This window comes from Neophocaena asiaeorientalis, unplaced genomic scaffold (assembly GCF_003031525.2).
Source record: "Neophocaena asiaeorientalis asiaeorientalis breed wild unplaced genomic scaffold, Neophocaena_asiaeorientalis_V1.1 scaffold241, whole genome shotgun sequence".
Taxonomy (NCBI): Eukaryota; Metazoa; Chordata; class Mammalia; order Artiodactyla; family Phocoenidae; genus Neophocaena; species Neophocaena asiaeorientalis.
The window spans coordinates 755,543-779,885 of record NW_020172287.1 but is presented as its reverse complement, the minus strand read 5'-3'; the positions used below and the strand labels follow the sequence as shown (position 1 = coordinate 779,885).

General features: G+C 49.0%; 1 protein-coding gene and 1 long non-coding RNA gene across 4 annotated transcripts in view; one reads left to right on the top strand and one right to left on the bottom strand.

The window, feature by feature from the left end:
* The window catches only part of MGAT4B (alpha-1,3-mannosyl-glycoprotein 4-beta-N-acetylglucosaminyltransferase B), a 10,027-nt gene extending 5,417 nt beyond the window's left edge, over positions 1 to 4,610 (bottom strand). Inside the window, exon 1 of one of the 3 annotated variants that reach the window (XM_024765283.1) lies at positions 4,391 to 4,610. In XM_024765283.1, the coding sequence (XP_024621051.1) occupies positions 4,391 to 4,487 (97 nt within the window). In that variant the 5' untranslated portion in view covers positions 4,488 to 4,610. The remainder of the gene's footprint in view (positions 1 to 4,390) is intronic. The other 2 variants (XM_024765274.1, XM_024765266.1) reach the window with 2 other exon arrangements.
* Positions 4,409 to 24,343, top strand: LOC112413348 (uncharacterized). The gene is made up of 3 exons (XR_003005959.1): positions 4,409 to 4,495; positions 5,089 to 5,768; positions 24,105 to 24,343. It is a non-coding gene; the product is annotated as an uncharacterized LOC112413348 (long non-coding RNA).

Below are 24,343 nucleotides of genomic sequence, written 5' to 3'. Positions count from 1 at the left end.
TGATGCAGTTACAGCCCCCAGTGCTCAGAGGAGCAAATGAAGTTGAGAAACTAGTCAGGGGTCCCTCAGCAAGTCAGCAGCAGAAAGGTGACAAGAGCTCTAAGTGCGCTGAGGCCTGCTTCTCTGGAGATGTGTCCTAGGCCTAGACCATGCCACCCCAGGGGGGCCTGTGTCAGAACCTCCAACTGGGCACCATGTGCAGGCACTAGGGGTGCACATGGGCCAGAAGCAGCATAGAGGTAGGGCTGCCTGACAGTGGAGAGGGATCTCCAGGGTGCCAAGTACCTGGCTCCACTGGTCTGGCAGGGCCCAGTGAGCAAGAATGAGACAAACATCAACAACGTCGTTATCTGCTGCTGAGGCAGCCAGGTCCTGCCAGGCTGTGCACTCTCAAGGCCTTTTCTAATTGGCTTTTGCCCTCTTTATTTGCCATCACACACACCTCCTTTTCCTTGTCTGATGTCTATGCTTTCACACATGCTGTCTCTTCTGACCGGAATCCCCTTTTCTCTTCTGGGCCTGATGAAAACCCATGTAGCCTTCAAGGCCTAGTTGCCTTCCAGATCTCCCCTCTCACCCTCAGGCAGCTCTTATGTTCCTCGATCCCTTGCGGAGGGGTGGTCACAGCCCCTAGAATGCCCTGGGATGGTGTCACCTCCCCACAATCGGTATACCAAAGGTCATGACTAAGGCAAAGTTCGGTCATCTCAGGACACCCCCTTTCTGCAGCTGGGGCAGAGGCTGAAGTGCTAAGTCCTGGGGAAGAGGGAGGGGTAGCCCCTACGCAGGAGGGAGAGGCTGTGGGGGGAGGGGCAGGGGAGCCTAGCAGATCCTTGATGAGGCACTCCAGAGTTAGCAGCTTGCCCATCTCCCTTCCCACACCCTGCCCATGGGGCCAAAGGCCAGGCCACTTCAAGCTTCTGTGCTCAGGGACAGCCCTGCAAGGGGAGGGAGTCAGGAGTCAGGTTACCAGATCTTTGAGGCTCTGCTCTGGGTTCTGAGGCCAGGTTACCCTGGAAACCTGACCCCTTGAACAGGGAGCTGGCCACCCCCAGCACTCACCTGCCCAGCTGCCAGTAGGGAGGAGGGACTGGAGGTGCTGAGGCCCAGCAGGAGGGAGTTCAGAGCTGCCTACACAGGCAGGTGGCCTCCCTCCCACCTGGGTCCCTACCCACCCACCCATTGTCCCTGATGCCCTCCCCAATGCCACCCCAGTGTTGTGGAGCTGCTGAGTCTTGCAGGGGCAGCCCTTGTGCTACTGGCTACACCCAAGGCAGCTCCCTGCAGTGGGGCCCTCTGTGAAGTGGAGGGAGGGTAAGGAGACCTCATCCCCCTCTGACTGCTGTTGCTGCCCCTGACGTACCCCCCCCACCCCCCGCAAACCCGTGGCCTTCTCTGATCTTTAAGTAGGCTGAGCTCTGTCCAACCTTAGCCTGCCCCAGGGGGACAGGCCTGCTGACCTGAATCACCCTGACCACCAAGGCCTGGGCACAGCCTGCTCCCTACCCTGGCCTCCCTTCCTAGGAGCCTTCTTCTGCCCAAGTCCTGGGGGCAGCTGTGGTCACACTACTGGAGGCTTTCCCGCCCCTTCCTCCACCAGAAGGCAGAGTAATCAGGATACCTGAAGCCCATGGACCACAGTCTTCCCTTTGGTTCCCTCTTTGTTAAAGAAACAGATTCAAGAGCCAGGCTGGGGCACAGACCTTGTGCTCTGTACTTAGGGAAGGGGAAACAGGCTCAGAGGAGCACAGGCTGGTTCCAGGCCCAGCAAAGGTCTGCCGTTAACCTGCGGTGAGGGGACTTCCCTTGCCGTCCAGTGGCTAAGACTCTGAGCTCCCAATGCAGGGGGCCCAGGTTCACAATCCCTGGTCAGGGAACTAGATCCCATATGCCGCAACTAAGACTTCGCAAGTCTCAACTAAAAGATCCTGCACATGGCAGGGAAGATCACACATGTGGCAACGAAGATCCTGCGGGCAGCAACTAAGACCTGGAGCAGCCAAATAAATAAATAAATATTTTTTTTAAAAAGTCTTGCAGTAGGGCAGGGGCATGGAGAGGGTGCAGGTGTTCACCTCCTCTCCAGGACTTGCACCCACCATCCCAGTGGTCAAGACAGGCATCCATCATTGCTGAAATCCAAGAGAGGGGACAGCCTAGACATTGGGGAGGGCTGTGTGGCTGAGGCCACCTCCCTGGAGGGTTTGCCGTTTTCCCTGGGGACCTTCAGCAGGTGCTTGGCTGAGGGCTACAGTTTGAGCATTAGTGGAGCTGCTGCACAAATTTGGTCAAGGCTGGATATGAAAGTGGGCCTGAAACCCCGTATCTAGGGTCCGTCTTGCTAAGGCCTATGTGTCCTTCCTGGCCCTTGGCTTCCAGGATGCCACCTGTTCCTGCTTTCCCTTCCTCTCTGGCTTCTTGCCCATCTCTTCCCTTCCCTACAGATATGGCTTCCTCTGCCTTTCCTCTAAGCATTGGTGCCTGGGCCAGCCCTCTCCTGAGCCTCCTACTCACTGCAAGCTGGAAGCCAATGTCCAGTCTGGCCTCAGACTTAGTCTGGTTTCCCCATGGGATTAATACAGTCATCTGAATGTAAGAATGAGAAAGGTTCATATAAGAGCCCAGACTCAGTCTTCTCTTCAAGCTTCCAAAGACCAGACCCTACTGGGACTCCCAAAACAGTAACAGCCCTTGATGGGGAAGGCCCAGGTGACCCTCTTGTCACATGTCACACAGGCTGCTGGACTGCCACACCCAAGGGACAAGGACCCCTGCATCTGAGCCCCACATTTCTTTGAGTAGGGGTGCTCTCATGCTCCACAGGCCCTCCTCGATGCCCCGCTTAGGGAGAGTAGGCTCTAAATGGAGCCATGGGTATCCCCCGCACTCCTGGACACTGTGGCCAGCCAGACTCACAGAGAAGATGTCCTGGTGGGAGGCTGGTGCTGCAGTTCCTGACACCTGGCTGAGGGCCAGTGGCTGCCATAGGAGGCACACAGGAACTGCGGCCTAGCCCAGGACAAGGTGCAAGGGGTCATCGCTCCACTCACAGCTGAACAAATGTGCCCCAGCCCATCAGATATGGCCCCACCTTGGCCTCCATGCCAGGCTGCTTACATGGCCACTCTCTCAAGGGTCCAAAATGCCCTCCCCCAGGTGACACACCCCATCTACGGAGAACTCCGCCCCAGCCATGCCCTCCATGTACCAAGTCCTAGGGGGTCTCCCCTCAGGTGCTCTGGAGCCCCTAGGGCAGCCCAGGCCTTCACCCAAACAGGGCTGGGCTGAGCTGGGCGGGCAGGAGCCAGGCGGGCAGGAGCCAGGCGGGGACACTGGGACTTGGAGGGTCAGAAAGGCTCCAGCTTCTCCCGCAGCCTCTGTTGCGGAACAGGGAAGCAGGAGGTGGGAGGGAGGCAGAGGGTCAGTTGGCCTCAGCCTGATCCTGCTTAGGCCTCCTGCAGGAAAGCCAGACGGCAGGAAGGAAGCAGCTTTTCCCGGTGCCTCCTGTGCTAAAGGCTGGGTAGACAAGGGCCTGCGAGCACCTCCTCAGCTTTCAACCCTCAGCCAAGGCCCCACTCAGCCCCAGCCATCCCAAACAACACAGAGCAACTCCAGCCAGTGCTCGCCCCCTCAGTCCTAAGTGTGCTGGCCAGATGCAGAGGGGCCATGACGGTGGACTGGCCAGCTTAACCAAACTTAAGGTGAGACCACACAAAATAAGTTAACCGGTAGCCAGGACTGGGTAGGGCGCTCATGAGGCCCTCCATGCATCCCCCCGGGCCAGTAGCCACAGGAAGCATTCCGCAGCACCCACATCCCTGTGGAGGAGTCCTGGGGCCAGATGTCCTGGAGGAGGGCTGTGGAGGCCCCAGGGAGCCGCACCCACAGTGGGCTGGGGTGGAGAGGTGGTGTGAAGTGATGGTACTGCCTGGATGTCTGGCTGCCTCCTCACTCGTGTCTCAGGATCCGTGTACCCAGGTGCCTGGAGCGGTACCCTGGGGACCCTCTGGCACAGCCACCTCTGTGACCTTGTGTCTCTGTCCCTCTCTGAGAACTCTGAGGTCCCCAGCTCACCAGAGGGAGCGACCCGCCCTAACACGGGCAGAACCGTACTCACGAAGGCCGGCCCTGAGCGCGCACGGGGCACCCGACTCCCGCTCACCGGCGCGGCGCGGCCCAGCCCAGGCCAGAGGAGAATTTCGTTATTCCAGCAGCAAACAAGTGGGAGCGAGGATGGGAGGGGCGTCCTCTCGCACCGCCCGGGCGGGGAAGGGGCGCCCGCGTCGGCTTCCGGCCGCTTTCCGCGGCAGCTGCCCGGACCCCGCTCCGGCCGCCGGCGCCCAGGTGTGGGAGGGGGCGCGAGGCGGGCGACGGCGGGGGAGGGGCTCACCTTTCTGGCCGCTGAGCGCCGCGTACCAGGAGAGCGAGAGGAAAGCGCACAGGCAGAAGAGCAGCAGCGTCAGGAAGGCGCCATTGCGGAGCCTCATCTCCTCAGGTGCGCGGTGGGCGCCGGCGGGGCCGAGGCCGCATGGCCCGGGGGGGCCGGGGCCGGGGCGCGGGGACCTGGAGGCTGCAGGGGCCCCGGCCCCGGGGCAGGGAGGGGCTGGGAGCCCGGGGCCGGGCAGGGATGCGGGCGGGCCTGCCGGGCTGGGGACTGGGCCGGGCACCGCGCTGACGGCTCCTCTGGGGCGCGGGGAGTGGACCGCCTAGGCTCGGCGCTTGGGCCGGGCCAGGCTGGGCTAGGCTGGGCGGTGAGAGCCGCGGCCCGGCCTGGATCCCGGGCCGCCGCGGAGTCGGCTGCGAAGGGCGGGGCGGCCGGGATTTAAAGGGGCCGCATCATCCGCTGCTGCCACCAGCACCACGAGGGGGCGGGGTGGGGGACCAACGCCCGGGATCCCGCCCTCCTGGCTCCGGACAGCGGCCCCCGCGTGGGCTCATGCGTCCCAGACTTCACGGCCCTGGGCACCGGCCTCAGGTAGGTCAAAGCTGGGGCCTTCGCGAGTTCGCGTCTTCTGTGGTGGAGGCCATGTGAGGGGGTCCCCCAACCCCTTCTCAGTAACATTTTCGTTGTGAACTCTCGAAACCCAGATCTGGACTTCAATCACATTAACTTGAGGCCCCTCAGGTCCCTTCGCCAGGTCTGAGAAGTCTAGGCAAATAAAGGTGAGACAAGCTGGGACCTGGGACCTGGAACCCTTTGCTGGCAGTGCTTGCTCCTGGACAAACATCTCCTCCAGCAACAAAATACGAAGAAACTACAAGGGACTAAAAAGTACTGTGTGCATGGGCAGTTGGGGCAAATTTTGAACAGCAAGATAGGAAAAGACCAAAAACCTGACTGCCACTTCTGAAGAGCCGGGAGCAAAAACAGGGTACTGCACATGCCCCCTGTGCACCATCAAAGGGGTGGGCAGACCACCTAAGCCACCCCTCCTGCTCAACCCCCGGACACACCCCTAACCTCACCCCATGTAAGGAACCAGCGAGCCCCACCGGGAGCGAGCAAGGGAACCTGTTACTTGTTTTCACTGCCCCCCTGCTGCAGCAGGGCCCCCAGTAAAGCCTTGCCCAAATTTCTTGTCTGGCCTCTTATCAATTTCCATTGATTAAGGAAGGCCAAGAACCCTGACCAGTAACAGATTTCTGGCACCCAACATGGGACCTCTCCCTCTTCACGGGAGAGGATCTGGTCACCTCTGGGACCACTGAAAGCAGCTTCCCTGTGGGTGACAAGAGATCGCCTGAACCTCACCACGTCACCACATTTGGTAAGTCTGCCTTTCTGGCCCCTAGGGGCCTCAGTACCCTCATTCATGCAATGCTTTCCCCCTCCCGTTTGTCCCTTTCCCTCTCCTTATATCTCTCTACTTCTTTCTCTGTCTTTTCCTACTCCTATGTCTTATCCTTTGGAGAGAGTGGACATTGGGCAGCTACAGTATCACTCCTCTCAGCACGTGAGACCATGCTCCCTCCGGCCGTCAATGGGTGACAAGCAGAGGTGGGAGAGGCTCGCCTCACACCATGCAGACCTTGGTCCAGTGGGCTCTCCCTGATGGGAGATTTATGACAGTGATAGAATTCACTCATATCATGTAGTGGCTGGAAGTTCTATTGTCCCAGTATTCTCACCTTTATTTTCCTGCTGTCTCCTTTTTTTTAGTCTTTCTCTCCTCCCTTCATCTCTCCCTTGATCCTTACACCTGCACTCCCATCCCCTTTATCCTGAAAAGTTCTTGTTTGTGTCAAGTTTTTGTTGGTGGTACATGTCGAGTAAAAGGATCTTTGTCTTATGTAGTTTTGTCTGTCCAACCGCTCCTGCAAGTCTCTGCTGAAATTGTGGGCCCTGTGGAGGACTTAAGCCTTGAAATACAAACACAGCTCACATTGCCTGAGACTCCAGCCTTGGGTTACTTAGTGGGATTTTAAAAAGAATAAAAAAGAGGAGCTTGCATTTCTCTCCTCTGCCTTTGCAATGTAACTGTTCTGCCTGGGCTCTAGGAACTATCTGATCCATCTGTAGTCCCCCAGACTGAGGAAAAAAAAGAGACCTTTTTAAATTCAAGTGGGAAAACTATGAGATCTCTGGTTCTGTTTCTCTTTATGTAAACATTAACTTGTAAATGAGCTGTATTTAATTGGCTTAAAGGAAACTGAGCATGTATATACATTCTCAGAAATATAAAACTCGCCAGAATACATTCCACCTTCATGTGATCTGGGAAATATTCAATATTAAATTAATATCTGGTATTAGAGCTAGTTTAAGGTTGTGGGCTTAATACAGACCTGTCTTTAGAGTCATCAACATTAAGAATAATATAATATTTTCATTGTTCCTAGGGTTACTGGAAGTCAATAAATGCATATTGTTTCTGTTATATAATCTGTCAACAGGGAAAATAACCTGATATGATTACATTTTTAAGTAAATGTTACTGAGGTAAGAGCTTTTTGGTAAACTCTATAGGAATAATTATGTTTTGGAAATATCCATCTAAAATAGTCTCTCCACATTTTGGTAACTTGAAGCAATATTAAGTTAAATGATAGGAATTCATTGAGTATCTAGGCCATTTCAAATAAGATGAAATATTGGCACATTAATTGCTAAACAGATCTAAATTTACGACTTTACAACTTTTGTCTTCTTATGAGGGGGAAACTAAAGATGTTTGGCTTTATTAAACACATGTCTTGTACCACATACCCCAATGAGCAAAAAAATAGTGCTTTGGGAAGTTGCATGTTTCTAGAGGTTATGGAATATTCCAATCAGGGAATGCTAATGTAAAGACAGTTCATGGTTGCTTGAGGAAAGTAGGATGTGCATTTTCAGTAAAAGAAGGTATGAGGAGTGGAAATATATTTTGTTAAAAGAGGGCTTCCCTGGTGGCGCAGTGGTTGAGAGTCCGCCTGCCAATGCAGGGGACGCGGGTTCGTGCCCCGGTCCGCGAGGATCCCACATGCCATGGAGCGGCTAGGCCCGTGAGCCATGGCCACTGAGCCTGCGCGTCTGGAGCCTGTGCTCCGCAACTGGAGAGGCCACAGCAGTGAGGGGCCTGCGTACCGGAAAAAAAAAAAAAAGGGTGATTTTGTCCTAGAGCTGGTTGTTTCTGAATGGGAAAAGAATAAGGGACAAAATAATATGACTACAGGAAGTTGCAAAAGGTTTGTGGAAAAGGAACATTGGGAAAAGAGTTTTGTGTATGGTCAAGATTTTCTAAGGTTGGATTAAATTTGACTAGGTAAATGGATTTTATTAAGAGTGGGCTGATGCAGGACTGGATTTATTTTCTCTCTCTCATAAGAGAACAGTTTTCCTGGAATGCTGCTTTTGATAAAAGGTTGTGTGAGTTTCAGTGCCTTTAAGTGGTCTGTATTTACTTTTTAAAAAAAATACATTTATTTATTTATTTATTTTTGGCTGTGTTGGATCTTCATTGCTGCACACAGGTTATCTCTAGTTGTGGTGAGCGGGGGGCTACTCTTCGTTGCTGTGTGCAGGCTTCTCATTGCGGTGGCTTCTTTTGTTGTGGAGCACGGTCTCTAGGGGCGTGGGCTCAGTAGTTGTGGTGCACAGGCTTAGTTGCTCCGCGGCATGTGGGATCTTCCCAGACCAGGGCTCAAACCCGTGTCCCCTGCATTGGCAGGAGGATTCTCAACCACTGCGCCACCAATGGTGAAATAAGCCCCTGTATTTACTTTTGAAATCCTTTTTTCACCTTAGCTCAAGGAATAAATATTGTTTCACAATGACCTATGATCCTATCTGACCAGGTGTTCTAAAGCTTTTTGAGGGAATTCCTTGATTGTCCAGTGGTTAGGGCTCCATGCTTCCACTGCAGGGGGCACGGGTTCAATCCCTGGTTGGGGAAGTAAGATCCCACAAGCTGTGCAGCATAGCCAAAAAAAAACTTCTTGAAATTTTTGACAGACTTCCCAAATACCAAATTCTAATTAAAGTTCTTTTGACCTCCAGCTAACTTTGGGGTACTTCAAAGGGCCCTGGGAGCATTCCAAAGACAGATCCTAAGCTAACTGGGTTCATTGGTATGTTAAATTACACGGGAAACACTGTCTAGACTTAACTGTTGCCTGTGTCAGATGGAATCATCAGGCTCTTCCCAATTTTATCATAGCTGCCAAGCAGATAGGGGAGAGGGTTTTCGGTTCTTCTGCTGTCTGGTCTCTCACCTTACTCTATGTCCAAAAATCCCCTATGGGAATACTCCCACCTCTAGACCCTGAGGTCCTGACCCCTGTGGCTTTTTCTACTGTGCCCAACTTCAATTCCTCCAGGAGTTCCTTTTTTGCACCTCTAGGACCCCCTTCACTTCAGGCCTTGGCAGCCCATACACTGCTACAGACAGCCTTTTGGACTGGCTGCTGCTGAGAAGCCCTCACTATAAACTCTGTAGACGCTCAATCTTGAGGAATACACCCTCGCATAAGGAAATGTATTATAAGGCATAAGCTTTATAGATAACAGATCCCCTCAAGGAGAGTCCTGGCAGTGCACTGAAACAAATGTCATGCCCACCCCCCACCTCTTGTGCAAGGGACTGGGTTGACCAGAAACATCGGGTTAGGTAATGGGAGAGTAGAGGATGCTCAAAATCCCATTAGGTAAGAAGGGAATTTGGAGGACACTCTGACCCCCTTCTGACAAAAGCCTCCTGGTAAATGTCTCTGGGGTGCCGGACTTCATTTCTAGGAATGCTTTCTCAGTTGCAGGTTACTCATCATGGGTGGATCCTCTTCTAAGCCAGGAGCCCTGTTGGGGCAGGAACCACATCATCCAATGTGTATTAGAAGGGATGAGAAAGTGTATCAAAAAGCCAGTTAACTGGGCTTCCCTTGTGGTGCAGTGGTTAAGAATCCGCCTGCCAATGCAGGGGACATGGGTTCGAGCCCTGGTCCCGGAAGATCCCACATGCCGCAGAGCAGCTGGGCCCGTGCGTCACGGCTGCTGGGCCTGTGCTCTGGAGCCAGCGAGGCACAACTACTGAAGCCCGAGCACCTAGAGCCCGTGCTCCGCAACGGGAGAAACCACTGCAATAAGAGGCCAGCGCACCACAACGAGGAGGGGCCCCTGCTCGCCACAACTGGAGAGGGGCCGCACACATCAGTGAAGACCCAGTGCAGCCAAAAATAAATAATAAATAAATTTATTAAAAAAAAAAAAAGCCAGTTAACTATGAAAAGGTTAAAGGAGTGACCCAAGAAGAAAAAGAAAATCCAGTCCTCTTTCGGGTATGAAGGTTTTTAGAAAATTTACTAACATTGATCCCTCCACTCCTGTGTGTCAATCCCTGCTGGGACAACATTTTATCAGCCAGTCTGCCACTGATATTATGCCCACAAACCCCTATGCCCCAACTCCTAGAGCTGGCCTTTGGGGTATTTAATAATCGAGATCAAGCTGAAGAGGAAGAGAGAACCAATGTGAAAACAGGCAGGCTAGTGCTCATGCTAAACTGATGGCCGTTGCTGTCAGCCATGCCTTGCAACCTCAGGACAACCCAAGGGAGCCAAGGAAGTCTAACCATTCATCTGGAGGTAAAACTAGCAAGGGGGAATGCTTCAAATGCAAGTCAACTGGCCACTGGGCCCACAGATATCAGAAAGAGTCCCTTGGTCCATGCCCAGTCTGCAAACGAACAGGTCATAGGAAGTGGGACCTTCCCTATTCCCAAAGGGGTGGGGGACTCCCGCTCCTGAGGTGGCCATGCTACGTGACTGAGGCAGCCCAGGGATTCTGGCGGTTCCCCCCATGTGAGATGTCCATCTCCATCAAGGAACCCTGGGTGGTCTTTGATGTGGCAGGTAAGAAAATCCATTTTTTAAACTGATACAGGAGCCATTTACTCTGTCCTGATCTCTCACACTGGGCCTCTCTTCTCTGAAAGCTGTACAGTGATCGTTGTCGATGGAAAGCCTCATACCCATTACTTAACTGGGCCTCTTACTTGCCAATCTGAATAGTGTTTGATCTCACATGGCTTTTTAGTTGTGCCTGAGTGTCCTACCCCACTACTGGGGAGAGACCTTCTGGGCTCACTTGGAGCCATGTTATAATTAGGAGACCCCGAGCAGCCCCTTTTCTTGACTCTGGCTAAGACAAATCAGCTGGAAGAACAATGGCTTATTCCCAGCCATATTCTACACACAGTAAACCCTGCAGTTTCCTTTGAGACAAAGGAATCTCTGGGAAGGCTATAAATGCCAAACCTGTAAAAATTAGCCTTAAGCCAGAAGTCGCTTATCCTAACAAGAGACATTACCCCATAAAGTTGGAAGCAAAAAAGAGTTTGCAACCCCTCATAGATAAATTCTTAAACCATGGCCTCTTAGTGCCCTGTTAGTCTCCATGCAATGCCCCTATTCTGCCAGTTGTTAAGTTAATTGAGGAATAATGAATGGTACAGGCCTTAGAGCAGTAAATGATGCAGTGGTCCCTATACATCCCCCGTGGCCAATCCTTATATTAGTCCAGGTTCTGGGGGATGCAAAATCGTTTACTGTGCTTGACCTCAAGGATGTCTTTTTTTTCATCCCAGTTCATTCCTCATCACAGTATCTGTTGGCCTTCAAGTGGACTAACCCCCAATTGGGCCAAATGCGACAGTATACCTGGACAGTGTTGCCTCAGGGGTTTCGGGACAGCCCACACTTGTTCTCCCAGGCCCTAAGAAAAGAACTAAGGGAGCTGTTCTATAAGGACTAAAAGGATCTGTTCTACAGTATGTGGATGATATATTAATATGTAGCCCTACCATGGAGGCCTTAGATTGGGATACAGTTGAAGTCCTTAATTTCCTTGGGGCCCAGGGCCGCAGGGTCTCCCACAAAAAGGCACAAATCTCAAAGCAACAATTTAAATATCTGGGATATATTATAAACCCTGGAAGTAGACAGTTATCTCCAGATAGAAAACAAACTATATTGAACCAAAGTGCCCCAGAGACAAAGAAACATCTTCGTACACTCTTAGGCATGGCAGGATTTTGCAGAATTTGGATTCCAGGATTCGGGATAATGGCTAATCCTCTATGTGAAGCCACTGAAGGCCCAGATACAGAACCATTACTTTGGACTGGGGAACAAGAAAAGTCTTTTAATAATACCAAACAGGGCCTCACCAGAGCTCTTGCTCTGGGTCTCCATTATTTATTTATTTATTTATTTAACTTTTCATTTTATATTGGAGTATAGTTGTTTAACAGTGTTGTGTTAGTTTCAGGTGTACAGCAAAGTGATTCAGTTATACATGTATCTATCCTTTTCAAATTCTTTCCCATTTAGGTTGTTACATAATATTGAGCAGAGTTCAGTGTGCTGTACAGTAAGTCCTTGTTGGTTATCCATTTTAAATATAGCAGTGTGTACATGTCAATCCCAGACTTCCTAACTATCTCTTCCCGCCACCCTCCCCCCCCAACCATAAGTTTGTTCTCTAAGTCTGTGAGTCTGTTTCTGTTTTGTAAATAAGTTCATTTGTATCATTTTTTTTAAGATTCTGCATATAAGCAATATCATATGATATATATTTTTTATTTATTTTATTTTTATTTTTGGCTGCATTGGGTCTTTGTTGCTGTGCACGGGCCCTCCCTGGCTGCGGCGAGTGGGGGCTACTCTTCATTGCAGTGCGGTGGCTTCTCTTGCTGCGGAGCACAGGCTCTAGGTGCACGGGCCTCAGCAGCCGTGGCACGCGGGCTCAGCAGCTGTGGCACGAGAGCTCTAGAGTGCAGGCTCAGCAGCTGTGCCGCACAGGCCCAGTTGCTCTGCGGCACGTGGGATCCTCCCAGGCCAGGGCTCAAACCCGTGTCCCCTGCATTGGCAGGCAGACTCCCAACCACTGTGCCACCAGGGAAGCCCTCATATGATATTTCACTTTGTCTGTCTGACTTCACCCTGTAGACAGTCTCTAGGTCCATCCATATTGCTGCAAATGACATTATTTCATTCTTTTTAATGGCTGAGTAGTATTCCATTGTATATATATACCACATCTTCTTTATCCATTCCTCTGTCAATGGACAGTAGGTTGCTTCCGTGTCTTGGCTATTGTGAACAGTGCTGCAATGAACATTGGGGAGCATGTATCCTTTCGGACCATGTTTTTCTCCAGATATATGCCCAGGAGTGGGATTGCAGGATCATATGGCAGCTCTATTTTTAGTTTTTTAGGGTACCTCCATACTGTTCTCCATAGTGGCTGTACCAATTTATATTCCCACCAACAGTGTAGGAGGGTTCCCTTCTCTCCACACCCTCTCCAGCATTTATTGTTTGTGGATTTTTTGATGATGGTGATTCTGACTAGTGTGAGGTGATATCTCGATGTAGTTTTTGTTTGTTTGTTTGTTTTGGTTTTTTTTGCAGTATGCGGGCCTCTCACTGTTGTGGCCTCTCCCGTTGCGGAGCACAGGCTCCGGATGCGCAGGCTCAGCGGCCATGGCTCACGGGCCTAGCTGCTCCGCGGCATGTGGGATCCTCCCAGACCGGGGCACAAACCTGTGTCCCCTGCATCGGCAGGCGGACTCTCAACCACTGTGCCACCAGAGAAGCCCCTCTCAATGTAGTTTTGATTTGCATTTCTCTGATAAATAGCCATGTTGAACATCTTTTCATGTGCCTCTTGGCCATCTGTACGTCTTCTCTGGAGAAATGTCTATTTAGGTCTTCTGCCCATTTTTTGATTGGGTTGTTTGTTTTGATGCTATTGAGCTGCATGAGCTGTTTGTAAATTTTGGAGACTAATCCCTTGTCAGTCACATCATTTGCCAGTATTTTCTCCCATTCTGTGGTTTGTCTTTTCGTTTAGTTTATGGTTTCCTTTGCTGTGCAAAAACTTTTGAGTTTAATTATGTCCCATTTGTTTACTGTTGTTTTATTTCAATTGCTCTGGGAGACGGATGGAAAAAGATACTGCTGCAATTTATGTCAGAGAGTGTTCTGCCTGTTTTCCTCTAAGAATTTTATAGTGTCTGGTCTCACATTTAGGTCTTTAATCCATTTTGAGCTTATTTTTTTGTATGGTGTTAAGAGTGTTCTAATTTTGGGACTTCCCTGGTGGCGCAGTGGTTAAGAATCCGCCTGCCAGGGGCTTCCCTGGTGGTGCAGTGGGTAAGAATCCGCCTGCCAAGGCAGGAGACATGGGTTTGAGCCCTGGTCCGGGAAGATCCCACATGCCATGGAGCAACTAAGCCTGTGCACCACAACTACTGAGCCTGCGCTCTGGAGCCTGCAAACCACAACAACTGAGACCACTTTCCACAACTACTGAAGCCCCCGCACCTAGAGCCCGTGCTCCCAACAAGAGATGCCACCACAATGAGAAGCCTGCCCACCACAATGAAGAGTAGCCCCCACTCGCCTCAACTAGAGAAAGTCCACGCGCAGCAATGAAGATCCAAAGCAGCCACAAATAAATAAAATGAATTTTAAAAAAAATTTTAATTTCTTTTTTTTTACATGTAGCTGTCCAGTTTTCCCAGCACTATTTATTGAAGAGACTATTTTTCCACCATTGTATAGTCTTGCCTTCTTTGTTGTAGATTAATTGACCATACTTGTGTGGGTTTATTTATGGGCTTTCTATCCTGTTCCATTGATCTATATTTCTGTTTCTGTGCCAGTACCATACTGTTTTGATGACTATAGCTTTGTAGTAGAGTCTGAAGTCAGGGAGCCTGATTCCTCCAGCTCCATTTTTCTTTCTCAGGATTGCTTTGGCTATTCGGGGTCTTTTGTGTCTCCATACAGATTTTAAGATATTTTTGTTTTAGTTCTGTGAAAAATGCCATTGGTAATTTGATAGGGATTGCATTGAATCCGTAGATTGCCTTGGGTAGTATAGTCATTTTGACAATATTGATTCTTCCAATCCAAGAACATGGTATATCTTTCCATCTGTTTGTGTCATCTTTAATTTCTTTCATCAGTGTCTTACAGTTTTTGGAGTACAGGTCTATTGCCTCCCTAGGTAGGTTTATTCCTAGGTATTTTATTCTTTTTGATGTGATGTTAAATGGGATTGTTTCTTGAATTTCTCTTTCTGATCTTTTGTTGCTAGTGTATAGAAATGCAGCAGATTTCTGTGTATTAATTTTTTAACCTGCAACTTTACCAAATTCATTGATGAACTCTAGTAGTTTTCTGGTAGTGACTTTAGGATTTTCTATGTATAGTGTCATGTCATCTGCAAACAGTGACAGTTTAACTTCTTCGTTTCCAATTTGGATTCCTTTTATTTCTTTTTCTTCTTTGATTGCCATAGCTAGGACTTCCAAAACTATGTTGAATAAAAGTGGTGAAAGTGGACATCCTTGTCTTGCTCCTGATCTTAGAGGAAATGATTTCAGCTTTTCACCGTTGAGTATGATGTTAGCTGCAGGTTTGTTATATGTGGCCTTTATTATGTTTAGGTATGTTCCCTCTTTGCCCACTTTCTGTAGAGCTTTTGTCATAAATAGGTGTTGAATTTTGTCAAAAGCTTTTTCTGCATCTATTGAGATGATCATATGGTTTTTTTATTCTTCAATTTGTTAATGTCATGTATCACACAGATTGATTTGCAGATATTGGAAAATTCTTGCATTCCTGGGATAAATCCCACTTGATCATGGGGTGTGATCCTTTTAACGTGTTGTTGGATTCGGATTGCTAGTATTTTGTTGAGGATTTTTAAAAAATATTTATTTATCTATTTATTTATTTTTGGGCACGTTGGGTCTTAGTTGTGGCACGCGGGATCTTTTGTTGCACCGCATGGGCTCTTCATTGTGGCACGCGGGCCCAGTAGTTGCAGCGTGGGCTCTCTAGTTGTGGCGCACAGGCTCAGTAGTTGTGGTGTGCAGGCTTAGTTGCCCGGTGGCATGTGGGATCTTATTTCCCTGACCAGGGATTGAACCTGTGTCCCTGCATTGGAAGGCGGACTCTTAACCACTGGACTACCAGGGAAGTCCCTTTGTTGAGGATTTTTGCATCTGTGTTCATCAATGATATTGGCCTGTAATTTTTGTTTTTGTGGTATCTTTGTCTGGTTTTGGTATCAGGGTGATGGTGGCCTCATAGAATGAGTTTTGGAGTTTTCCTTCCTCTGCAATTTTCTGGAACTGTTTCAGAAGGATAGGTGTTAGGTCTTCCCTAAATGTTTGATAGAATTCGCCTGTAAAGCCATCAGGTCCTGGGCTTCTGTTTGTTGGGAATTCTTTAATCACAGTTTAAATTTCAGACCTTGTGATTGGTCTGTTCATATTTTCTATTTCTTCCTGGTTCAGTCTTGGGAGATTGTACCTTTCTAAGAATTTGTCCATTTCTTCCAGGTTGTCCATTTATTGGCCTGCAGTTGCTTGTAGTAGTCTCCTATGATCCTTTGTATTTCCTTTTTTTCCTAAAGAAAGCCAAATAGCATTTATTTTTTAAATTATTTATTTATTTATTTATTTGGCTGTATCAGGTCTTAGTTGCAGCACGCAGGATCTTCATTGCCACATGCGGGATCTTTGTTGTGGCACGTTGGATCTTTAGTTGTGGCATGTGAACTCTTTTTTTTTAAATTAATTTTTGGCTGCATTGGGTCTTTGTTGCTGTGCACGGGCTTTCTCTAGTTGTGGAGAGCGGGGGCTACTGTTCTTTGTGGTGTGTGGGCTTCTCATTGAGGTGGCTTCTCTTGTGGAGCATGGGCTCTAGGCACATGGACTTCAGTAGTTGTGGCATTCGGGCTCAGTAGTTGTGGCTTGTGGGCTCTAGAGTGCAGGCTCAGTAATTGTAGTGCACGAGCTTAGTGGCTCTGTGGCATGTGGGATCTTCCCGGACCAGGGATCAAACCCGTGTCTCCTGCATTGGCAGGGGGATTCTTAACCACTACACCACCAGGGAAGCCCTGGCATGTGAACTGTTGGTTGCAGCATGTGGGATCTAGTTCCCTGATCAAGGATCGAACCCAGGCCCCCTGCACTGGGAGCACAGAGTCTTAGCCAGTGGACCACCAGGGAAGTCCCTGTCCTTTGTATTTCTGTGGAGTCAGTTTTAACTTCTCCTTTTTCATTTCTAATTTTATTGATTTGAGTCCTCTCCCTTTTTTTCTTGATGAGTCTGGCTAAAAGGTTTATCAGTTTTGTTTATCTTTTCAAAGAACCAGCTTTTAGTTTCATTGATCTTTGCTATTGTTTTCTTCATCTCTATTTCATTTATTTCTTCTCTGATCTTTATGATTTCTTTCCTTCTACCAACTTTAGGTTATGTTTGTTCTTCTTTCTCTAGTTGCTTCAGGTGTACGGTTAGGTTGTTTATTTGATATTTTTCTTGTTTCTTGAGGTAGGATGTAAACTTCCCTCTTAGAACTACTTTTGCTGTATCTTATGGGTTTTGTTTGTTTTTGTTTTATTCTGTTTTGTTTTTTGGCCACGCTGTGCAGGATCTTAGTTCCCCAACCACGGATTGAACCTGTGACCCCTGCATGGGGAGTGCAGAGTCTTAACCACTGGACCACCTTGCTTTTCCTTTTGTGTGTGTGTATCTATTGTAGTTTTTAGGTTTGCTGTTCCCATGAAGTCTTGATATAGAAGTCTATATATGTACAAGGTTATTTTAAGTTTCTGGTCTCTTTCCCACCTGGAGAAGTTCCTTTAGCATCTGTTACAAAGCTGGTCTGGTGATGCTGAATTCTCTTATGTCTTGCTTGTCTGTAAAGCTTTTGATTTCTCCATCATATTTGAATGAGAGCCTTGCTGGGTAGAGTATTCTTTTTTTTTTTTTTTGCGGTACGCGGGCCTCTCACTGTTGTGGCCTCTTCCGTTGTGGAGCACAGGCTCCAGACACGCAGGCTCAGCGGCCATGGCTCACAGGCCCAGCTGCTCCGCAGCATGTGGGATCTTCCCGGACCGGGGCACGAACCCGTGTCCGCTGCATCAGCAGGCGGACTCTCAACCACTGTGCCACCAGGGAAGCCCAAGGGTAGAGTATTCTTAGTTGTAGTTTCTTCCCTTTTATTACTTTAAATATATCATGCCACTCCCTCTGGCCTATAGATACCACTGCGCCACCAGGGAAGCCCCCCTTGTTGCTTTTAATATTTTTTTCTTTGTCTTTAACTTTTGTCAGTTTGATTACTATGTGTCTCGGCATGTTCCTTCTTGGGTTTATCCTGCCTGGGGCTCTCTGCGCTTCCTGGACTTGGGTGACTGTTTTCTTTCCCATGTTAGGGACGTTTTCAGCTGTTACCTCTTCAAATATTTTCTCAGGTCCTTTCTCTCTATCTTCTCCTTCTGGGACCCCTATAATGTGAATGTTGGTGTGTTTAATGTTGTCCCAGAGGTCTCTTAGGCTGTCTTCATTTCTTTTCATTCTTTTTTCCTTATTCTGTTCTGTGGCAGTGATTACCACCATTCTGTTTTCCAGGTCACTTATCTGTTTTTTGCCTCAGTTATCCTGCTATTGATTCCTTCTAGTCTCTTAGACTGTCTTCATTTCTTTTCATTCTTTTTTCTTTATTCTGTTCTGCGGCAGTGATTTCTACCATTCTGTTTTTCAGGTAACTTATTCATTCTTCTGCCTCAGTTATTCTGCTATTGATTCCTTCTAGTGTATTTTTCATTTCACTTATTATATTGTTCATCTCTGTTTGTTCTTTAGTTCTTCTAGGTCTTTGTTAAACATTTCTTGCATCTTCTTGATCCTTGCCTCCATTCTTTTTCTGAGATCCTGGATCATCTTCACTATAGTTATTCTGAATTCTTTTTCTGGAAGGTTACCTGCCTCCACTTCACTTAGTTGTTTTTCTGGGGTTTTATCTTGTTCCTTCATCTGGGACATATTCCTCTGCCATTTCATTTTGTCTAACTTCCTGTGATTATAGTTTCCATTCCACAGGCTGCAGGATTGTAGTTCTTCTTGCTTCTGCTGTCTGCCCTCTGTGGATGAGGCCATCTAAGAGGCTTGTGCAAGCTTCCTGATGGGAGGGACTGGTGGTGGGTGGAGCTGGGTCTTGTCCCTCTGGTGGGCAGTATTGTACTCAGTAAAACTTTAATCTGCTTGTCTGCTGATGGGTGGGGCTGTGTTGGTTGTTTGGCCTGACACAACCTAGCACTGGAGCCTACAGGCTGTTTGGTCGGGCTGATGGTGGCCTCCAGGGGGGCTCACGCCAATGAGTACTTCCCAGAACTGCTGCTGCCAGTGTCTTTGTTCCTGCAGTGAGCCACAGTCACCCCCTGCCTCTTCAGGAGACTCTCCAATACTAGCAGGTAGGTCTGACCCAGTCTTTTATGCAGTCACTGCTTTTTCCCCTGGGTCCTGATGCACCTGAGACTTTGTGTGTGCCCTCCAAGAGTGGAGTTTCTGTTTCTCCCAGTCCTTTGGAAGTCCTGCAATCAAATCCCACTGCCCTCCAAAACCAGATTCTCTGGGGACTCCTCTTCCCGTTTCTGGACCTCCATGCTGGGGAAGCCTGATGTGGGGCTCAGAACTTTCACTCCAGTGGGAGAACTTCTGTGGTATAATTGTTTTCCAGATGTGGGTCAGTCTTCTGGAAGGTATGGGATTTGATTTTATCATGATTGTGCCCCTCGTACCATCTCGTTGTGGCTTCTTCTTTGTCTTGGACGTAGGGTATCTTTTTGGTAGGTTCCAGCGGGTTTTTTTGTCAATGGTTGTTCAGCAGTTAGTTGTGATTATGGTGTTCTTGTAAGAAGGGATGAGCACACCTCCCCAATTTAAAAAAGCCATTCATTTTGTAGGTGGCTGAAAAGCAAGGGATAGCTCTGGGGGTCCTTATACAGAAGCTAGGAGAAGTTCCTCAGCCTATAGGCTATTTTTCCAAACAACTAGATTCCACTGCCTGAGGTTGGCCTGGTTGCCTCCAGGCAGTAGCCACCACTGCTTTATTAGTGGAAGAAACTAACAAGCTCACCTTTGGACAGCCCCTGGAAGTCCAGACCCCTCATCAAGTACAAGGGATTCTGGAGATTAAAGGCTACCATTGGCTAACTGGAGGCTGCTTTACTAAATACCAGTCTTTACTCCTTGACTCCTTAGAGGTAACCCTCAAAACTTGCCATACCCTCAACTCGGCTACACTGATGCCTGATGAAAGCCCAAAACTAACATATTCCTGCCTCGAAACCCTCAACCAGTTTTATGCCTGTAGGCCTGATCTAACAGAGCAGGCCATAGAAAACCCAGAGGAAGAATGGTTTACTGATGGCAGTAGTTTCATTAAAGATGGAGCCAGGAGAGCAGAGTATGCTATTGTGAGCACCCCTAGTGTTATAGAAGCAAAACCTTTGCTACCCAACACTTTGGCCCGGAGAGCTGAACTGATAGCCCTAACCTGAACCGTAACTTTAGGGGAAGGAAAAATTGTAAATATATACACAGGCTTCCTTGTTTTACATGCCCATGCATCTATCTGAAAAAATAAAAAGGACTTTCAAATGCAAAAAAATCCCCTGTAAAATATGGGGCTGAGATTTTACATATCATAGAAGCAGTTCAAAACCCAAAAGTAGTACAATTAACCAACAATCCTCACTATTCAGTATGGGCAGGGAAATTGAAAACTGGTACTCTAGTTTGTTCTCTTGGATCCCACAAGGTATAAAAACTTTCTGGTGGGAGGTTTTCATTTTCTCATAACCCTTCTCTTTTCAGTCATACTAATTTATGCTATATTTCATCTAGTGTTTTGTTGTCTTCCCTACTGTTGTAAATCTGTAACTAAGACTTTTTGGTCCAAAAAGGAGACCTGGGACCAACAGGTCCAGACCTTCCATTCTAAAAATAGAGAAACATGTCAAACTTTAACCCTGAGATTAACAAAAAATATACACCCAAGCAGAATGGCTTCATAATTTTGGCAAAGACGATATCACTTCCCCTGTCTAGTCAACAGTTAAGGAAGCCCTCCCAATGTTAACCTGGTTTCTTCCCTTTCTAGGCTGTTGTTCTCCTTTTTAGCCCTTGTTTGTTTAATTAACCTTTTGGTTAAGTTTGTATCTTCTAGGCTCCGACAACTTCATGTAAGCCTCATGATGTCTCAAGGAATTAAAACCATTTCAGCAGAGAGTGGCCCAGGTCCCTACAGGTCCTTGGTACAGTCAGCGAGGGACTTCTATACCTCTGCGGTAGGGTAGGATCTGTGGCTCCTGTCCAGCAGGAAGAAGTTTCAGAAGAAGAGACCTTTAGCCCCTTACCCCTTTAAGAATAAGGGTGTAGAGTCTCTCAAGGGTGAATGAGGCAGGCTGGGACCTGGGACCTGGGACCCTTTGCTGCAGTGCTACAATGCTTGCACCTGGACAAATGTCTCCTCCAGCAACAAAATACAACGAAACTATAAGGGACTAAAAATAACTGCCTGTATGTGCAGTTGGGGCAAATTATGGACAACAAGATACAAAAGGCCAAAAACCCAGCTGCCACTTCTGAAGAGCTGGGGCAGAAACAGGGTGTGGGGAGCAAAAGCAGGGTACTGTGCATGCCCCCTGCACACACCACCACCAAGGGGGTGGGCAGATCACCTAACCCACCCCTTCTGCCCGACCCCCTGGACACACCCCTACCATCACACCATATAAGGAACTAGCTTGCCCTGCCTTGGGGAGTGAGCAAGGAAACCTGTTACTTGTTTTCACTCTTCCCAGCTCCAGCAGGGGCTCCAATAGAGCCTTGCCTGAATTTCTTCTCTGGCCTCTTATCAATTTCTGTTGATTAAGGAAAGCCAAAAGCCCTGATTGGTAACAGTGGGAGTGATCTCAGGTGGCTGTGGGGTGGCCGTGGCCTGTGGTGGCTTGAAGTAGGATATCAGTTCCCCAACCATGGATTGAACCTGGGCTGTGATGGTGAAAGCGCTGAATCCTAGCCATTAGACCACCAGGAATTAGTAGCTAGGGGTAGGGCCCTGGCTTTTTATCTGCTCTGGAGAAGAAATCCAGCAAAGAGACAGAAAGTAGCGAAACAAGTAAAGTGTTTATTAAGACAAAAATTACATGTGGATAGACACACAGGCGGGCTCAGAGAAAGAGTCGTACGCTCTTGGGGTAGCTTAAGTCACTTACATGGGGGCAGTTCTTCCGGGTTTCCTCTGGCCAATCATCTTGCTTTGTCTGGCTCTGAGTCCATATTTGGTCTGGCTCAGGGTCCTCCCCTGTGTGTGCACACATCTTTTAGCTAAGATGGATTCCAGTGCAAGGGTCTCTGAGAAGTTGACAGGGCATATTATGGTCTGGTGCCCCCTCCCTTCTCTGACCCCTGAGGAACCGTTCTGCACATGTATAGTCGGGGAGGTCTCCTTGACCTCAAGAATGAGAAATATATGGTCTCCTTATCTTTTTTCCCGGCATCTGTCCACAGGGGACAGATTCCAGCTGCTCAGCCTGGGGTCCATCTGTCTCCTTCCTCAGGATGGAGAGAGATGTGGCTGGAGCTGGCATTGCCTCCAGCTGGGAGAAGGCAGAGTGGTGGCTTCCTGCACTGATGCCTATGGGCACTTCACTCCCCCTCCCTTTGGGGGTTACTTTCTCTACTCTACTGGATAAAGGCATGCTGAGGACCAGGAGCCATTCCTGCTCTGCGAAATGGGGCAAGTGGGCTGTTTTCAGGAGTAAAAGGGCCAGTGTGTGTGGGTGTTGGCTCGGTCACCAGCCCAGGGTGGGGCTGGTCTCCCGGGTGCCAGGAGAGGGAGGGCTGGAGGCAGAGGAACTGCCAGGTGATGGGGGCTGGGCCAAGCACCTCCTCTCCCTGACCACAGGACGCTTACACCTTCATACCTGTACTAATTGCAGGCTTTTCCCAGTGCTCTGTGGAACCAGGAGGGGTACAAGCAAGAAAGGGATTCGTCTAACTCAGGCTCTGGGCAAGCACTTGGGGGAGTGCCCTTGCCATTTCCCTGCTTGGGCACTATTCCTAAGAGTCCTGGTTCCCAGCATTGGCTGTAAGGCCTCGGTTGGGGGTTGGGGGGGCTAGTGGGAGAGGCCTCTTGGGTGGGTTCAGACCGGGAGATGCTGGGGATTTATCTTCCTCATCCAGCCCAGGGCGGCAGGATGGAAGCCTGGGAGTGTGGTAGGTTCTGGGCATTCACCTCTGCAGAGGTATTTATGCCAGGAGCATGTGAGGCAGGGCCAGTGGCTGAGAGGGCTTGACTCTGGGGCCTGATTAAATGAGTGGCCTCAGTTTTCCTGCAGACCAGATTCCAACACTGACACAGTGGTACTGCTCTCTACTTGATAATGGACTTTGTTAACAGACTGGGCTGTCTGAGCTTTCTGGAGTAAACTGTCTTGTTTTGTGTTCTTATGTTTTCACAGACATCTTTTATTTGTGGCAGGGATAATGGTTTTTCATTTGGACTATGATACAAAGGGTTTACATTTTTTTCTAAATGCCTATTTAAGTTTAAAAATAAATTGATTTAAGAAAAATTATTAAACAGTAAAAGTTAAGGAGGTGGTCTGTCAGTGCTGTAAATTTGGGAAGTTCATCTGCGTCCCCTCCCCCTCCACACTCTGGCTTTGGGGAGGAGCAGGAAAGGGGAGGCCTGGGAAGGGGACAGAATTCTGCCCTGACATCTGGTGAATATTGGGCCTCTGTCAGAAATGGGACTGTCCAGGGCCAGGGTGAGGGAGAAGGGTGGTGATTGACTTTGGAAAGTGTGAGGCCTGGAGTGATGAAGAGTGGGAGATGGGGCAAGGGTAAGTAAGCTGGTGGGGGCCACGCACCAAAACTGATGGCTGGAGTTGGGCAGCTATAGGGGTGCAGGCAGTGGAGACTCAGGGTAGTCTTTCCAGATCCCACCACCTTGCCAACTGCCAGGCTGCCTTTCTGTACCTTCTCCCCAGTGCCCCTTCGGAATTCCAGGAGAGAGTCCTCTGTGCCACACATCCACTCAGAGATACACACCCACCACTTGGCTGAGAATGGGTCAGCACCATGCCTGACTGATCTGCCAGGGTTGTATGCTGAGGGAGGGAAGGGATATCCCAAATGAAAGCCGATGCTACCACCAGAAGGGGCTAAAGGTGAGGCAGTCATGGAAAGAGAGAAGCCTAAGGGGGTGACGTCACCCTGGGCCTGCGGAAGTGACATCACAGTGAGGGAAGGCCTACTGTCCCTTGATTCATTAATTCTGGCATGCATGCATGCATTCATTCTGTCCACTGCTGGGAGGGGTGGGTGCGCCTATAGGCCCTGCTGACCCAGAACTGGCAGGCTTTAGCTTGTCCCTCATTGTAGCCTCTGGACTCCCAACTTTTCCCTTTGAAACGGGGGTTGCCTGGCTCTGGGCCAGTTTTCCACTGCTCTTTGTGCCCCTGCAGTTATGAATTCCTTGGGGCCTGCCTGCAACCCAGACTCCCTTTGGGCACTTCCAAGCAGGTGAGTTCTGCCTCTTACCCTGCTAATGGTTCAGCTGCTTGTGCCTGGAGACAGCAACTCTGGCCCCCAGCTAGGAAGGATGGAGCCCAGTGGGCACAGAAAAGTTCTGCTTTCTCGCCAGACCTCAGGCTGTGGGCCCTTCCTCCTCTGTTCTTGCTTCCCACAGAGTGAAAATGCCCTTTTGTGTTGGGATTACATGCCAGCTCTCAGCTCATTTTGCCTTCCTCTAGAGTTGCTGGGATAGCACTTGGAGGTGGCCAGTCCTTCCATCCATCTTCACGGAGCTTCTTCACCTGTGGTCCAAGGATCCAGAATTGGTGCCATCCAAAAGCTGAGAAAAGAAATCATTTTCACTAACCTCTAACTGAAACTTGGAATTTCCTTCAATTATGGATGGAGGCAGCAAAGTCCATCAGAATTAGCAGTGTTTGCGACTGTCAAACAGAAATCACAGGTATTTTCATACTCA